The sequence below is a fragment of the Dipodomys ordii genome, unplaced genomic scaffold (assembly GCF_000151885.1).
Source record: "Dipodomys ordii isolate 6190 unplaced genomic scaffold, Dord_2.0 Scaffold129, whole genome shotgun sequence".
Lineage (NCBI taxonomy): Eukaryota > Metazoa > Chordata > Mammalia > Rodentia > Heteromyidae > Dipodomys > Dipodomys ordii.
The window spans coordinates 821,638-838,523 of NW_012267345.1; the positions used below are offsets into that span (position 1 = coordinate 821,638).

Consider the following 16,886-nt stretch of genomic DNA (forward strand, 5'->3'; position numbering starts at 1 on the left):
CAGCCTGGGAGGGCACACTGCCTGACCCTGGCAGCCTGGGAGGGCACACTGCCTGACCCTGGGAGGGCACCACTGCCTGACCCTGGGAGGGCACACTGCCTGACCCTGGGTGAGGTTTCTGTGCCTCCTCATCTCTGTCATCTGGACCACAGGAGTGTAGCTCATCCACAGAGTACTGGAGGAGCATACAGAACGCCCGTGCACAGCTGAAGAAAGACACCACTTTGCAGAGGCTGAGCACAGTGTTATCTGGCCACCACTGCCTCCCCCCCCCGCCCCCCGCAGAGCACGAAGGGAAAGTAAAATGCACAGGGCCCAGCTGCACTCATGGAAGCCGCGGCGCTAGGTGTGTCCACCTCCCAGGGTGTGTGCCCTTCCTGTCCCCAGCCTGCCAACAAGGACAGACTCTGAGAAAGCAGATGGCAGCAAGAGGCCGAGTTCACACAACACCCCAGACCTGAGTCCCAGTGACTCAGAACACGGGCTAGAGAAGGGTGGCATCATGAAGCCCACAAGGCGACTTCAAAGGGAAACACAGAACATTCTGAGAAGAGGCCGGAGAGTCAGTGGACAAAAGAAGAAAGGGGAGATTCGGAGTTCTGCAAGAATAGGGGCCCCTCAGGGTCAGCATTCCCTGCCAGGCAGCCTGAACTTCACCAGGCTGCAAGGAGAGGGCGCCATGACACCACAAATGCATAAACTCAAACTACAGGGAGAAAAGCAAACGCAAAGCCACTGCGGATTTGGGCCACGAACTTCACAGGGACAAACTCGGTCAGCAGAACAGAAGACCACCACAGGGAAATACTCCAAATACAATAAAACATTCCTAGGTTAACCCAAAAGGATAGGAAAATCACCTTGAATCAGAAGCTCAAAAGCTGTGTGATTCCACTGGTAAACCTTAAGTGAAAAATCCAAGCAAGAATGCAAGGCCCTGAGTTCAAGCCCTAGTATGGGAGGGGGAAGAAGGGGGAACAGCCCAGATCCCCAAAAGCTAAGGAACAAAAGATCCAGAAATATATCTGGGCACCAATGGCTCGCATCAGGAATCTATCTACTCAGGAGGCTGAGATCTGAAGGACTATGCTTCAAAGCCAGCCCAGCAGAAGATCCATGAGACTTCATCTCAGAGAAAAATCAGTAAAAAGTAGGACAGGGGTCATCGCTCAAGTGGTAGAGCACCAACCTAGCAAACAAGCTGAGCGAGCTCATGACTGAAGTCATTCAAACGCCGATGCAAACCCAGAAATAATGATGAAGAGTTGACTAACTCAAGAAGTGGAGAGAAGAGATCAAATTTCCTCAGAAATAAATTATTTGGGGCCAGGGGAGAAAAAAAAAACCCAAGTGAGCACATAATGAGGAAAACCCAGAAAATAAAAATGAAAATAAGATTTACAAAAAAAAAAAAGGCAGTCAGAAAGAAAGTCAGTCAGCCACAGAGGAGGCAGCAAACCTCTGCTGGTGCTGAAGGACAACGGGAGAGCAGGCCCACGTCAAGGCCAGGCACATCCACCCTGCTCCTCTGCTTTCAACCATGAAGACAAGGCCTCCAGGGGAGAAAAGAAACAGCTCAGGAAGGCAAAAGAAAGGGTGTGACATTTGAGCTCTTTAAAACCAATATACAAGCCAGATGTGATGACACACATCGGTAATCTCAGCTTCTAGGGAGAAGGCAGGAAGATAGTGGATTCAAGGCCAGTTCGAGGCAAAATACAACAGACAGTCTCAAAAACAAAATACAAATAAAAATATTTGGAAGTATGAATTGAGAGAACCTAGATCTAGGAACATCATGGCCAGCCTAAGAAAACCAGTCTCACACATTCCACAAGGAAACAGGCAAGAAGAAGAATACAACATGGAAAGGCCATGAAACTGGACAGGGGATGGAACTGCTGCCAAGATTGGACAGAACCAGGAATGGGGGGAGGCGAGGAGGACACGGATGGACTCCCGGAGCCAGGGGCTGCAGATCTCAATATAAACCTCAGTCATAACATACGGGGCACAAACTGTCAACCTCTGAGAATTCACGGAGGTACTGTTCCCATGCATCATTCCACAAGTCCAGCAACATGAAGACTGCTCCTAAACATTAAATCATTACTTATGGGCTAGAGAAAAGGAAGGTTAAGAATGAGGGGCTATGATACAATAAATGCAGCACAATGAGCAGAAACCACAGGCAAAATCAAGTCTGTTCCAGTAATCCTAACCAGTAGACAGTGCCATACGTCTCACTCTTGGTACATATAGGTCCAGGGATTTAATCCTCCATGAGAACCAGGACAGCTTTCATTCTCTCCTCCCAACCCCCAAGCCCAGGGAAACCAATGCAGCAGATGAGGTATGACTGGAAATCTTGCCGTCTTGAAGAGTGAGTACAACTCTGCACTTAAAAATCTTCTCAACTGGAAGCACCAGGACTCACAAGGCCCTGTGTTTCCATCCGTCCCAGCTTGAACCTCCTGCAACAACCATGCAGCTTGTGGTCTTCGAACTCTACTTCCCTCTAGAAGAAACTAGTTCTTCCTGGGAAAACGGCTGCTCCAGGCCTGAAGCGGGACACCTGTACCACACATGCTGCACTCTGTCCTTCCAGGTGACAAAAACGTGATGTCCCATGGTGACATGCCCCGGAGCCTCCTGAGGTGCTGCCACTGGCCAAAGGTAGCACAGTGTAAACCACGACGACAATGAGGACTGCAGAGGACAAGAACTCCTGAGCTCACGAAAAAATAAAGCCATTTTAAAAACAAAACAAACAAACCAAAAAAAAATTTGAACTTTAAAATAAATAGCCATCACCTTCTGAGGACGGGACGGGGAATCATTCTGTTACCCAAAACCAACCAGATGAAGAGCACTCAGCATTTACCCTCCCTTCCCCATGAACCAAACATCTAGGAAAACTAACAGCAGATGAGGAGTCTTCAGATAAAATCCTCGTTAATGAATAAAAACAAACTGCATGTGCAAGGCCCTGAGTTCAAGCTCCAGCTCCAAAACTGACCAATACAAAAGTCAAGTAATAAACTTCACATATCACAAGTTTTATATTCTCAAGCAGGAAGAGGCTGCAGGCACCCATCATCACAGAGGAGAGTACAGAGCAGAGCCTGCACCTCCACTCGGCAGAGGGCGCTCAGGTGAGCCAGCTGGAGGTATCTGTGGTTCACCTGCCATGAGCAGGAAGCTCAGGGACTGAGGTATACATACACAAGCTGCGCTCCTAGATAGCCAAGGACCGCCATAGGCCTGACCCCTGGTCTTACCATGTCCAGGAAAGAAGAAAGTAGGGTGCTGTAAATTTACAGACTAAAAAAAAGAACAGACAAGGTAAAGCAGGGTGCCTCAACCACAGAGCTGGGAGCACAACCTTGTGCTTCTAGTGTCACTTGTGGTCACGGCAGGCATTGCTGCTGCAGGGTAGTAAGGGGCCTGGAACCGCAGGCGCACAGGCTGCTCTGGTGCTTGAACTGGCCACAAGTCCACAAGGATCACACCTTAGGATGATTCCCAGGTGCGATTCTATCCCTAAGGCCCCACCTTAGGCCCCAAAAGAAATTCAGGAAAACAGGTCAGCAACGTCCAAAACTCTCCCTCAAAACCCAAGAATCTTTCATTCTAACAGCTCTTTTCACGATACATCGTTAGTGCTCAAGACTTTACGGATTTCTTGATTTTATTTATTTTTTTGTGGGGGGGGGTCTGTTCATGGGGCTTGAACTCTGGGCTTGGGCACTGTCCCTCAGCTCTTCAGCTCAAGGCTAGCCACAGCACCACTTCCAGCTTTTTTTCTTTTTGCTTATGTGGTGCTGAGGAATCAAACCCAGGGCCTCAGGCATGCAAGGCAAGAGCTCTACCACTGAGCCACCTTCCCAGCCCTGATTTCTTGGTTTTAAACCAAGCTTCCAATGTGGGCACTGTGGGCCTCAGTTCACACACTGCAACGTGGGCCCAGCAGCGGGCTCTTGCTGAGAAGCCTGCCCAGCAGCCCCAACTAGACTAGCTGGCATGAGGCCACCACCCCAGCACTTCCTGGCCAGGCCCATGCTGAAGCTCAGGAATCTGTTACTTGCTTCTTTCTGACCCTCCCTGGGACTCTCCCTAACACTCAGACATGCATTTAAGACTGCCTGCACTATGCCCAGAATTCTTACCTGTGCGGCACAGGTGGGTTTGTCCCTGTTCCTCTCACATGCTGTGGCCAGTGTCACACCAGGAGCACTATCCAGAGGTCACGCTGGCACTTAGGACACACGAGCCTCAGCACTGAGGTTCCAGAACATCTGGACACCACACACAATCAGCAGTCTCTGGCAGGAAAAACACTGCCTTGCTGAGGTCACTACCCTGTCCCTGCCCGAGTCCACCTCCACACTCCCCAGAGCAGCGCAAAACCATCCAAGGCACAGCACACACCAGCTGCTATGGGGCTCGGAGAAAAATGGAGCTACCAAAGGTCAGGCAGTACATTAGAGTCCAATCCTTGCAAGCAACAAGACCAGTTTGAGAAGCCAGAAAGAACTCTTTTATACTAAGACCCACCACAGCAGAGCCTAAAGGCACACCCAGACAGGGAAGATAGAGCATACAGGGTAGATCCTGCTAGGTCAGGGGGGTTTGAGAAATACCTTGACCTTTCCACAGATCATGACTGACAAGCCTGCACAAATCCAAGATGACCAGCTACTTACTGAACTGCTAAAAACCAATATTCTTCAAAAGAAGGCTGCATGCTACCCACAAGGTGCATTTTCAAGTCACAATCACTAGATATGCAAAGAAACAAAAAGAGGGGATCCTTATTCAAAAGGGGAAAGCAGTCAATAAAAAGTAGACCTGAGATATGGAAGAGAGGGATGAAAGGGGTGGGGGGAAGAGTGGGAGAGATGGAGGGAAGACGGGCAGGCAGGCAGATAGGCTTTAAAAACAGCTTTAAGCTCTGGTCCTTGCTCCTAAGATGACAGGAAAAAAAAGAAGAAACAACTGTCATGCCCAAAAGGGCCACAGCTGCATGCAGCCTATTCACCATACAAACTGTGCCCAGCACATGCCAAGGACAAGGTCATTAAGAATTTGGTCATTCAGAACACAGTAGAGGCCGCAGCCATCAGGAATATTTCAGAAGTGAGTATCCTAGATACTTTGGCGCCTCCTGAGCTCCATGTAAAGCTCCATTGCCTCATGAATGGTGCCATTCACAGCAAGGGGGTCAGGAATTGAACTTGTGAAGCCCAGAAAGACTGAACATCCCACTACCCCAATTCAGTCCTGCTGACACTGCCCCACAACCTGCACCAAATTTCATGGAGCAGGATCCTTGTTTAGAGAGAAGTAAATAAGATAGAAATGATGCTTTAAAGGAAACCAGCTTTAATAAATATGATAAACTAACTATAGGAAAATGCAGTCTTTACGAGTAGGCAGAGAATCTTGGCCAATCATTAGAAGCTAAAAATGAAGCAAATGTAACTTCTAGAATCAAAATACACATTAGCAAATGAAAACCTAACTAGAGCTGAACAACTAACTGGTTATGGCCAAACTCTACCTGGCTAAGCCACGTAGAGAGAGAGTAGTGGAGATCATCAGCAAGAAAACAGAGAAAACAAACTGAAGCAAATGGCACTGGTTCAAAAGCTATGAGGCAATAGTAACAGGTTTAATAACAAGTAATTGGAGATCAAACAAAAGAAAGATTGGAACAGAAAAAAACACTTCGAGAAATAATGATCAGAATGTTCCAAATGCAATTTAAAAAAAGAAAAAAGAAAAACCAAAACATTGACCTACAGTTCAATTTAGAAAAGCTTAGAAAACCTGAAACAGGCCACATACAGAACCTACCAAATACAAACAAATTATATAAAGTCTCAAAACCTCAAAGAAAGATAAATTATGTAGAGAAACAAGGATTGAACTTACAGCAGAACCACTAGAAGAAAGTGAGATTTCTGCAAGAGAAAAAAAACCTAGCAACCCAGACCTCTCTAACAAGGATCCTTCAAAGTGAGAGTGAAATATAATCACATCTGTGGGGCACAGCATGTGCAGCAAGGTCCCAGGTTTAAACCCAGCGCTGTACCCCCCTCCCCGCCCCAAAAAGGAATGAAGACAAAACAACCAACCATGTTCAAGTAAATAGCAGTGGAGAGGGGAAGACCTCCAACAGACCTACACTACAAGATCCTAGGGGCTGTCCTTCAGACCAATGGAAAAGGGTGCAAGAAGGAACAAAGAATACCAGAAAAGGCAACTGAGAATACTCTTTTCCTTCTTCAATTGACTTTAAAGAAAATTAAGAGTTGAAGCAAAAACAAAAGGCTAAGACTGGGTACATAAGAGAAAAAGTATAACAGAATTTGCACAGCACCTTCCCTTCCATGGTCTACATTAGCCCTCTTCCTATAAGGCTTCTCCCATGTGTACTTTTCGGGGAGACACCACCCCAGCAAAATTAATCCTTTGATTGCAATTTACACGTTTTTAAAAGTCAATTGGAGCAAACTGGTGATCACATGCATTTATGCAAAGAACTTTTAGTTCACGTGATATACACAAACAAGCTGATTTGAATGCCAAGTGTCCTATGCAGGAGACTAAGGAAGATGAGACAATGTGAACTGAAGGGGTGTGTTCTGACATGTGTCTGTCTACCTGAGGAAGCAGGCTCTAAGGCGCTCTCCCGGGTCCCTTCCAGACCTCAACCCCCGCGATGCTGCTGTACCTCTGCTCCTGATCCTGGCCCCGCGCAGTCCACTTTCCTCTTTTTCCTGGGCCCAATGGCCGCCAGCGCTGTGAGGTTGGCATCTCGCTGTCGCATTTGTGCCAGCTCCTGCTGCTGCATCTTTGCGGCGGAAAGGAAACAAGGACTATGGTTTCTCAGATGCTTTACTTACTGCAAAAGCATTATGCAGATACCAAAAAGGCTTTCTGAAATTTTCTACATTTTAATGATTTATCTTTAAAAAAGAAAAAAGCACACTGACCATACTTCACCACAAAATTTAAGACCATTTAAAAAACAATAGATGATTAGATGTTTACATTAAGTGGTAGACTACCTGCCTAGCAGGTATAAAACACTTGGTTCAAAATCTCCACTACCATGAATGAATCAATGAATGAATGACTACAACTGAAACTCACCTTAAAAGACTCAGAAAACTAAACAAGTTCAGAAAAGTCGGCGTTAAACCTAAAAGCTAGACACAAACTATACAGGAAAAATATCTTTGGCTTGGTACTATTTAAATGTTGCAATACTGTAAATAGCTACATAAATACCCCAGGTTCAGAAATCCCAAGGTTTTCTTAAATGTTCTCTTTTCTGTTTCTAGGATGAATACAAACTTGGAGTTATGTGGTAACAAGTCCGGGACTGAAAAGCTTACCTCTTTTGCCTTCTGCTTCAACCTTAATTGTTCTGGATCTTCTTGTCTGGATCGAGACTATTTTTGAAAGAAGAAGGAAAATAAGTTACGACCTAAATATTTATCTCCAACAAGTGTTAACGTATTGATTTTATGATAGCATCTATGCCATATAACAGAATGTTCTAAGTTTTTTGGGTTTTTTTGGGTCCGGTCGTGGGGCCTGAACTCTGGGCCTGGGCGCTGTCCCTCAGCTCTTCAGCTCAAGGCTAGCGCTCTATCACTTGAGCCACAGCGCCACTTCTGGCTTTTTTCTTTTTGCTTATATGGTGCTGAGGAATTGAACCCAGAACCTCATGCATGCAAGGCAAGGGCTCTACCACTGAGCCACCTTCCCAGCCCTGTTTTAAGTTTTCTTAATGCTTAAATCCAAAAGATTAAAAATTTAGATTATAGGGCTAGGAATGTGGCTTAGTGATCAAGTGCTTGCCTAGCATGCATGAGGCCCTGGGTTCAATAACTCAGTATCACATAAACAAAATAAATGGAAAAAAAAACTTGTACATCACGAAAAAGTACCAATTTGGTATAACGTCTTTGACTCAATGTGGTCTGACAGGAGTCAGGACAGGGTTCTGGGTTCAGGGACTGCTCCTACACCTCAGCAAGTGGAGTAAGGGTTAGCATTTGGTCATCACCAAAGTTCATGCCTCAAGCTTTTCAGGAAGCCTCTCTGTGTAATGAAGTTTGTTTCTGACGCTACCAGTGAGGTGTGCCACATCTGGCTCTGTGTTCTAGACTGAAGAGCCACAGTCTGAAGCACAGACTTGCATATTTGCACATTGGTAGACGGAACCCAGGGAACCTGAGGGACAGGTGAAGAATGCCAGTGGAGCAAGGCCTCCTTGTGGCTCCACTTACAACCCTAAATATCCCCTTTTCTTCAAGGCCAGCCCAAAACACAACTCTGGCCACCTGGAGTCAGGGTGCATACACTGGAAATGAAGAGGGTATGCCCACAACCAAAGGCCTGGAGAACAACACAGTCACTTGCCTTGGCTGCCCGCATCAGGATCTCCCTCTCCTGCTCATCTTTTCTCTGCTTTTCAATCTGGTCAAGTTGTTCAAAAAATTTGAGCTGAGCCCGGACATCACTTGCCTGTTCATATCTGTCATCATCCTGAAAAAAAGAAAAAAAAAAGGCAAAAATACTGTGTCACAGATTTGAGGATCCAGCAAGCAAACGCTTGGCTGGCAAAGTGGACAGTTGCATAGCTCCTCCCAACCCCTCAGTCCAGCCCCCACTTGGCAGTAGAGCCCATCACTCATTTCCCTAGACGATTCCACACACCCGCCATCAGGGCAGTCTCACCAGGAACCCTGCAACTTCATGGAAATTTCTGTTTTAGATTCTTGGATGCTGCCCAATAATCTTTAGGTCATTTAAGATTCTCTATAGTAGCCAGGCATCGGTGGCTCACTCCTGTCATCCTAGCTACTCAGGAGGCTGAGATCTGAGGATCATGGTTCAAAGCCAGCCCTTGCAGGAAAGGTCGTGAGACTCTTATCTCCAATAAACCTAGAAAACCAGAAGTGGTGCTGTGGCTCAAGCGGGAGAGCACTCACCTTGAGCTGAAGAGTGCAGGGACAGCGCCCAGGCCCAGAGTTCAAAGCCCCATGACCGACAAAAATGAACAAACAAAGATTCTCTGTAGTAACAGCAGTGTCTTTCTCTTTTTTGTCAGTCGTGGGGCTTGAACTCTGGGCCTGGGCACTGTCCCTGCGCTCTTCAGCTCAAGTCTAGCACTCTACCGCTTGAGCCACAGTGCCACTTCTGGTTTTCTGAATGGTTTATTGGAGGTAAGAGTCTCACAGACTTTTCCTGCCCACGCTAGCTTTGAACTTCGGTCCTCAGATCTCAGCCTCCTGAGTAGCTAGGGTGACAGGCCTGAGCCACCAGCGTCCGGCTCACAGCAGTGTCTTCAAAGCAGAGCATTTACTCCAAATGCTGCTCTGAAGGCCTGGGACACCCGCCACAGGAGCAAGGCTGCCTCACACAGTTCCTAGCTGTTCCCGGTGCCTGCCCGAGCTGCATTTGTACAATGCAAGAAGAACACCTATTTTGCCTTGAAATCTGCTCCATGAACAGAGGCCTGTCAGCCGCAGCTCATGGCCCAGGGAAGGGTTCAGAGCCCACCGAGGTCAGGAACCCTGTGGTTGAACAAGGGTGGAAAACGGCCTAATTTTCAAAACTAACCATTCATCTTCCAATGTACAGCCCTTCAGATCACGCCCTCCTGTCCCAGCCCAGGTCTATAAGATACCCAGAACACCGTGATATTCAGGGAGCACACCGGCCTCGTCCTGGAAAGGTGGCTTCCAGATCTCTCTACTCAGAAAGTGACAACAGAAAGATACTCTCTCCTCAGGGAAGACGCCCCATTACCTTGTAAGAGAAGTTTTTTTGCTGAGCCGTTTCAGATATTTTTTCTACAAGATTCTGTAGCCTCTGCTGCGTGGCGTGGGATACATAACTCACTACATCTGGGTGCAATTCCGTTATGCCGTGCTTTTTACCTGCAGGCCAGACAGAAAGAGCATTTCCAGCATTCTGCAGTTTTCTCTGCTCCCATTTCGCTCTTTTTCTCCCCCAGCAAGTTCTGCTCTGTCCAGAGCAGCCCAGGCTGCGATGGCCCAGCACTACCTGAGGACCATCACCATCCTCCTCTAGGAGCGACGCATGAGGAGCACGTGAGGAGCAAGGGCACGCCCACGTGTGGCCCACACACAGTGGAGCTGCCAGAGAACTACCGAACAAGTTTCTGTCAAGGAGCACACGCCAGGCACCGTGGCACTGCCGTACCGATTTCCAACATCCTCCTTTGCAAGGGTGCGGGGAGCAGGAAGGTGTCGTCCTTACAGGACCGGGTGAGTGTCCCCACCAACTCAGAGTTTGTGGCCAGTATTCTTGCACTTTCTTCTGACAGGTTTACTCCAGCCATCGATGCAACATCATTGATGTCATCATCATCCCTGAGGAGAAGAGAAAGGGGTCATCCTAGCTTTCCGAGGAGTTCGTGAGAAATAGCGCTGAGGTGGTTCTGATGTGGCAGAGCAGTAGGACACCAGCAACAATCCTCTGGCTTCTGACATTCAGAGAAGGTATCTTGTGGCCTGGGGTGAAAATTAATCTGCTCTTTTTCAAGAAAAAGCTGTATGAAATGAGAGTGGACCCAAGTCCATAAATGGCTATGTGGAAGAGCCCTGACCACAGCCACACCATGTCTAGAGAAAGAAAAATCAAAAGCACTATTACCGTGAGGTTATCTGTCATAGCACCTGAAATCGAAAAAAAGGTTTTTCCTTTGTTACTGTTTTGGTTTTGTCTGTCTTGTTTGTTCCTTTATCTGTCTTTGAGGGGGGCAAGAAGGGGTACAGAAGGGACAAAGAGTGAACAAAGGCAGCAGTGGTACTCACTAGACACTATCTTGAAAATGAACTATACAACTTGTGGGTGGGGACAGGAGGGAAAAGCTGGGAGAGAGAGAAGGGATGACATTGTCCAAAAAGAAATGTATGTGTTACCTGACTCATGTAACTGTAACCCATCTGTACACCTATCACCTTTATAGTAATATAAAAAAAATCTTCGGGCTGGGATGTAGCTCAGTGGCAAAGCGCTTACCTAGCAAGTGCAACGTCCTGGGTTCGATCCCCAGTACCAAAAAAAAGAAAAGACAAAAAAAAATTCTTCAAAAAAAACTTATTTAAAATAATCACAAACTCTCATAACTGAAAGACAAATCAGCACAAAGAATTGTCCCTAGTCCGGTGCCAGTGGCTCATGCCTGTCATCCTAGCTACTCAGGAGGCTGAGATCTCAGGATTGTGGTTCGAAGTCAGCCCAGGCAGGAAAGTCCATGAGACTCTTACCTCCAATAAACCACCAGAAAACCTGAAGTGGTGCTGTGGCCCAAGTGGTAGAGCACTTGTCTTGAGCTGAAGAGCTGAGGGACAGTAGCCAGGCCCAAAGTTCAAGCTCCACAACTGACCCTCCCCCAGCCCCCAAAAAAGAATTCTCCTTGAGGTGTGGCCCCAGAGGCACAGCACAAGCAAAAGGACCTGAATGCAAATACCAGTACCACGGGGAGGGGGGGCGCAGGGGGAGCACAAATGCCTGCCTGTGCTTCCTGGACAAGGGCACCTACACCTACCCAGTGACCTGCTCGCGTGGCCACTCTCCCATGAAGCATCTTTCCCAGCAGGAGAGTCCACATGCCAACCCTGCACACTTCCTCCCCTCCACTGAATGTCCCTCAGCCTTTCCTTGCTCCTTTGACCCTGGCACTTGGCAGGTTACAGCGCACGCCAACGGAACCTCCTTGTTCCCACCGGATCCGTGACAAGAGCTCCATCAAGCCACCCCTGAGGTGGCTCCTCTTGGGTGTCCCGTGTGCCCTCTGAAGTCGTGTGCCCACAGCTCCCTCCTGCTGACTCCAGGTCATTCCGTGGCTGACACCTACCCAGTGCTGAGCCTCCACTTCTTCACAGCCCAGCCCAGGCTCGGGAGGGAGCTGTGCTGGCTGACGTGTCTCGTTATAACCCATCCCTTGCTCCGACATGACTGAGGGGCCTCAGCTTATCCAAGCCCTACGGTCAGCCTCTTCTCAGAGAAACCTTGGGCCTTGTGTTGGAAAACGGCTTTTAGAAAACAAACCCTGAGCACAGCCTCTCTGCAGAGTGAGGCTTGGGGCTCTCACCTGTACCTAATCCCACCCTCTACCCTTGATCCTAGTCTAAGGCCACTCTGCTTTTGTTCTGTCCTCAACAGTAAGATGCCACAGAGCCCAAGAGCCTGGACTTAGCTTCGGGTACGTATCTATACCCCATCTCCCTGCCCACCCCTCAAGGTGGCAGATGTCCATACCCCACCGGAGCCCTGGCTCCTGAAGTCTGCCCATCTTCCTGAAAATGTCTTGGAGGAGGGAGATCCATCCGCATGAACGTCCTACAGTGGTAGGGCCCTACAGCAAGGCCACTCTCAGGGCACTGGATGAGGCTCTGCCTGGCTGTTGGTCTTGAATGAAAGCAGCCCAGTCCCTGATGTGAGGGCAAATCATCAGCTGGGAAAGGACTGTGCTCTGAGGGGTGATAAGCTTGGTTTGCTTTGCTGTGCTGTGACACTGGAGAAGGGAGATATAGCTGACCCCCATCTTGTGCCACAGTGGGCCTGAAAGTTAACCTTCCCGGCTACACGCACAGAGCGCAGTCGTGAGGCTGCAGGGCACCAGGCACTCTCAGTCCAGGAAGATCCGAGCCAGGTGAGAGCAGTGCCCCCTGCAGTGCACACGCTCAGTCCTTACCGAAACGAACCTCCCCCAGGCTCCTTGAGCTTGTTCTTCTGTGCAGCAGCTGCTTGTGCCGAGACAGTAGAAAGGGCTTTGGTTCCAGGTAACACGGTGGGTTTCACCACGGGGACTGCAAAGGAAAAACATGTGGAGTCTAGAGACTGGTCCTGGATGTCCACCACCTTGCTACCTTGCTCCAGGACTATTACAGACCAAAGGAGAAGCTCCCACCTCCTAACTAAAGACAACAAAGTTTGCAAAAGCTTTAAACCAGTTAAAAGTTTGTAATGCATCTCTTAAGCACTTACCATCCTGCATTTCCCCAGACTTTGAAGTACAGGAATGCCTGCTGACTAAAAAACTCACATGAGCCAAGAAAGTGAATACACCTGCAGGCTCAGCTGCTTGGGAGGCCAGGCAGAGGAGTGCTTAAGCCTACAAGTTCAGGGCCAGCCTGAGCAATGAATGACACTGCCTCCTCCTGCCCATCAAAAAGAAAGTAACAGCAGTGTCCACACACCCACAGACCGCCCCCACACACACACACAATTTCTAAAATCATATCAATGGACTAATTATTGCCATACTAGTAGTTACTAATGTATAATTAAGATGTGAGTTTTGTTACACATAACTTACCACAATAATAAAATAACAGAACATAAAAATAAAGAAAGACAAGACGCCACCCCACTGCCAGGCAGCTCTGGGCCCAGCCCCGGCCTCAGGTAGCTGGAGCCGGGCCTCACCTGGCTGCAGCTGGTTCAGCTGGATCTGCTGAGATGTGGTGAGCATGATCCGGTTGTGAGGCTGCCGCAGTGCGACCATGGGCGTCTGCGTCAAGGTCACCTGCGGGGGCCGGATCAGGGCTCCAGGCTTGGGGGGCTGCTGGATCACCTGGGGCAGAGCCAGCAGAGCACATGAGCATTCTCCCCAAGGGCCAGAGTCTGGTCTCCACACCCCCACCCCGCAAAAATCTCCAGAAACCTCTGTGCACCTCAGCCGCATGGCTTGGGAGAAACCTGGCCCAGTGAGAGCCCAGGCCAAAGTTCCACAAGGGGCCTCATGGGACGGGAACAAAGCGAGACAGCCCAGCACAGCCCAGCACAGCACAGCACAGCAAGCCCACAGGACCAGGCCCATCTTGAGGCGGCAGTGCAGCAGTGCTGAGCTCAGACCTCTCGGGGTACAGTACCTCTCTCCTCTTTTGTCAGGAGAGTGGCACTGTCACCTGATGGCCACCAGTCAAATGTTTAATTCCTCTTCTAAGCCTTTTCTAAAATGCCAGGTGACATACATTGGCATGAGAGTGGATTTCCAAGTCCTGCCCTGAGCCTGACCCTACTGTCCTCCATGGCCACTTCCCTCTCACCACTCCAGGAGCTGGACCTGAGCCACACTGCCCTGGGCTGAGAACCTGGCTTCAGGGCATGTACAGCCCTACTGTCCTGTCTCCCCAGTCACATAGCAGGCTCCACGAGCTGGAGTACCACCCGCTTCCTGTGCTGTGGGCCACCTCCGGAAGGCAGGGCCCAGACAGCCCACGTTGATACTGGATGCTGCTCTGTCCAACAGAGCCTTCCCACAGACCTCTGGGCTAGTGTTCTAGAGTGAGGTTTCTAACTTTAACAAAGCTGCTTCCTGAGACTGAGGTGTAGCTAGTGTTCGGGTACTTGTCCAACATGTGTGAAGCCCTGCAGGGAAGAAAGCAAAACAAAGCAAAGCTGCCTTCATGGTTGTCTCTGCATCACAAGAGACTCACAGGGCCAGCTCCAGACAGCTCTGGCCGGGTACAGGTACACCTGCCACTAAAAAGTGTGCCACACATGACCAAAAACAAAAAACAAGTCTCTGGATAAGGGATGTCACTGAAGTGCTGGAGTGCCTGTCTCTCAGGCACGCAGCACTGCCAACAAAAACAAGCATGTCAGGCTTATCCTCAAGAAATGCATCCAGCTTCCACCAATCCATTGGCTACATACAGTGACATAAGCAGAGAGAGAGAGAGAGAGAGAGAGAGAGAGAGAGGGTGTGTGTTTGTGTGTGTGTGTTGTGTGTGTGTGTGTCAGTGACATAAGCAGAGGGTGTGTGTGTGTGCACACAACAGTAACTCTTCAAGGAGTTGGGCATGATAGTGCATGCCTTTCATTCTGCCACCTACAAGGCGGGAGCATGGCAAGTTGAAAGCCAGCCCAGCCTCCAACAGAGCAAGACCTTGCCTCAAATACAAAAAGAAAAAGGAAGAAAACATGATGCTATGGACATAACTAAACACCAGAGGCCAGAACTTCACAAAAGAGGACTTACTAGGAGCTTCAAGAAAAGAAGGAGGAAACTAGCTCATTGGTTAGTAAATAACAGCCCCTCACACTACACTATGTTAAAGCTGAGGGCCCTGTCCCTCATGGTGTCAGAGGGATATAAGAAAGCCCACCTTTAAATGTGGGCCTTAAGCCCTGCCCTGCCCCTCTTCCTGCCCTCAACCCTCTGCCGTGTTCACACTGCCAACAAGCAGAGCAAATGCAAGCTTTCTCCAAGGTAAGCAGGCCAGCCGGGCACAAGTGGCTCACACCTGTCATCCTAGCTACTCAGGAGGCTGAGATCTGAGGATCCCAGTTCAAAGCCAGTCCGTGAGACTCTGATATCCAATTAATCACCAGAAAACTGGAAGTGACACTGTGGCTCAAGCAGTAGAGCGCTCACCTTGAGCTGAGGGACAGCGTCCAGGCCCAGAGTTCAAGCCCCACAATTGATGAAAGAAAGAACGAAACAAAGAAAAAGATGGATGAGCAGGCTCCCTTAACAGAGCCTAGCCCCCTTAACAGAGCGCCTAGCCCCCTTTCTGAGGGTCATTATACAACACAGCCCGCAGTTGACTGACCACAACACCTACATTATTTCATATTTTAAGCCACATCTAGAAGAAAAAAGCCTCTTTTTTTTTTTTTTTACAGTGCTAGGCAAGTGCTCTACCACTGAATTACACCCCACCCAACACCCATGACATTTTCTAACTGCCTTTCTAGATTTGTTGGGCCTATGGCAGGAGTGTGTTCAGAACCTAACTTTCCATGAAGGAATCCAAACGCCAAATCCACACCATGAATACACAAGCCCAAGCCTCATACCTGAGAAATGCCCAGACCACAGAGATGAGGACCCATCCAGCCTGGCCCAGCTGGCCCAGGGCCAGGAGCTCTTACATTTGGGTCACTGCTCTTTTTTTTGGAGACTGTCCTCTTAGAAGGCTTGCTAAATCAGCACTGTGTTTGCTTAGATTAGGAATACCCATCCGTGGAGGTGACATGTCTACAGGCTCCCTTTCTTCTATGAGAAACAAATACAAAACCACAAGGCCTTGACCACTACTCCAGTTTCGATTACTTAAGACAACAGCCAAGCTCCTTCCCAGGAGGAGCTTTTGGCCTGCCCTGGAAAGGCAGTGCTGCTTGACAAGGCCAACCTGTGTGGGCTGCGTGAGGCTGATGACAGGGGGCTGGAGGGCGCTGGTCACTGAGGCAGCCGTCTTCCCGGCTGTGCGCTGCACCGAGCTGCTCAGCACCACGGCTGTGAGTGCGGTGGTGGCCTGCGAGGCTGGTGGCGGCTGCTGCTGGCTCTGCTGGATAAAGGCCGCGGAGTCGGGGGTCAGCTGTCTCAAGGCGGGTAAGCTCCTCTGGGAACACACAGACACTGGGGTCAGGGACTGCTTGAGCACTAGTTCTCCTTTCTTAGAAATTCTAAAGTGTGGCAGGTGCTGGTGGCTCACGCCTATAATCTTAGCTACTCAGGAGGCTGAGATCTGAGGATCACAGTTCAAAGTCAGCCAGGGCAGTAAAGGCCCATGAGACTCATCTCCAATTAACCACCAACAAGCCGGCACCAGGGTACCATGGCACAAAAGTAGTAGAGTGCTTGCCTTGAGCAAAGAGCTGAGGGATAGAACCCAGACCCTGGCTTCAAGCCCCATGACTTGCTCAAAAAATAACTGTCAAGAGTGTAACCATTGGGCTGGGAAGGTGGCTCAGTGGTAGTGCGCTTGCCTTGCAAGCCGGAGGCCCTGCGTTCGATTCCTCAGCACCACATAAGCAAAAAGAAAAGAGCCGGAAGTGGCGCTGTGGCTTGAGTGGTAGAGTGCTAGCCTTGAGCTGAAGAG

The 16,886-nt window shown here is 49.1% G+C and overlaps 1 protein-coding gene across 1 annotated transcript in view; it reads right to left on the reverse strand.

The window, feature by feature from the left end:
- The window catches only part of Taf4 (TAF4 RNA polymerase II, TATA box binding protein (TBP)-associated factor, 135kDa), a 29,540-nt gene that overhangs the window by 5,097 nt on the left and 7,557 nt on the right, over positions 1 to 16,886 (reverse strand). The window contains exons 7-14 of the mRNA XM_013030339.1: positions 16,197 to 16,406; positions 13,483 to 13,630; positions 12,749 to 12,863; positions 10,249 to 10,418; positions 9,832 to 9,962; positions 8,440 to 8,565; positions 7,407 to 7,463; positions 6,740 to 6,859 (exon numbers count right to left, since the gene is read on the reverse strand). Coding sequence (XP_012885793.1) covers positions 6,740 to 6,859; positions 7,407 to 7,463; positions 8,440 to 8,565; positions 9,832 to 9,962; positions 10,249 to 10,418; positions 12,749 to 12,863; positions 13,483 to 13,630; positions 16,197 to 16,406 — 1,077 coding nt within the window. The remainder of the gene's footprint in view (positions 1 to 6,739; positions 6,860 to 7,406; positions 7,464 to 8,439; positions 8,566 to 9,831; positions 9,963 to 10,248; positions 10,419 to 12,748; positions 12,864 to 13,482; positions 13,631 to 16,196; positions 16,407 to 16,886) is intronic.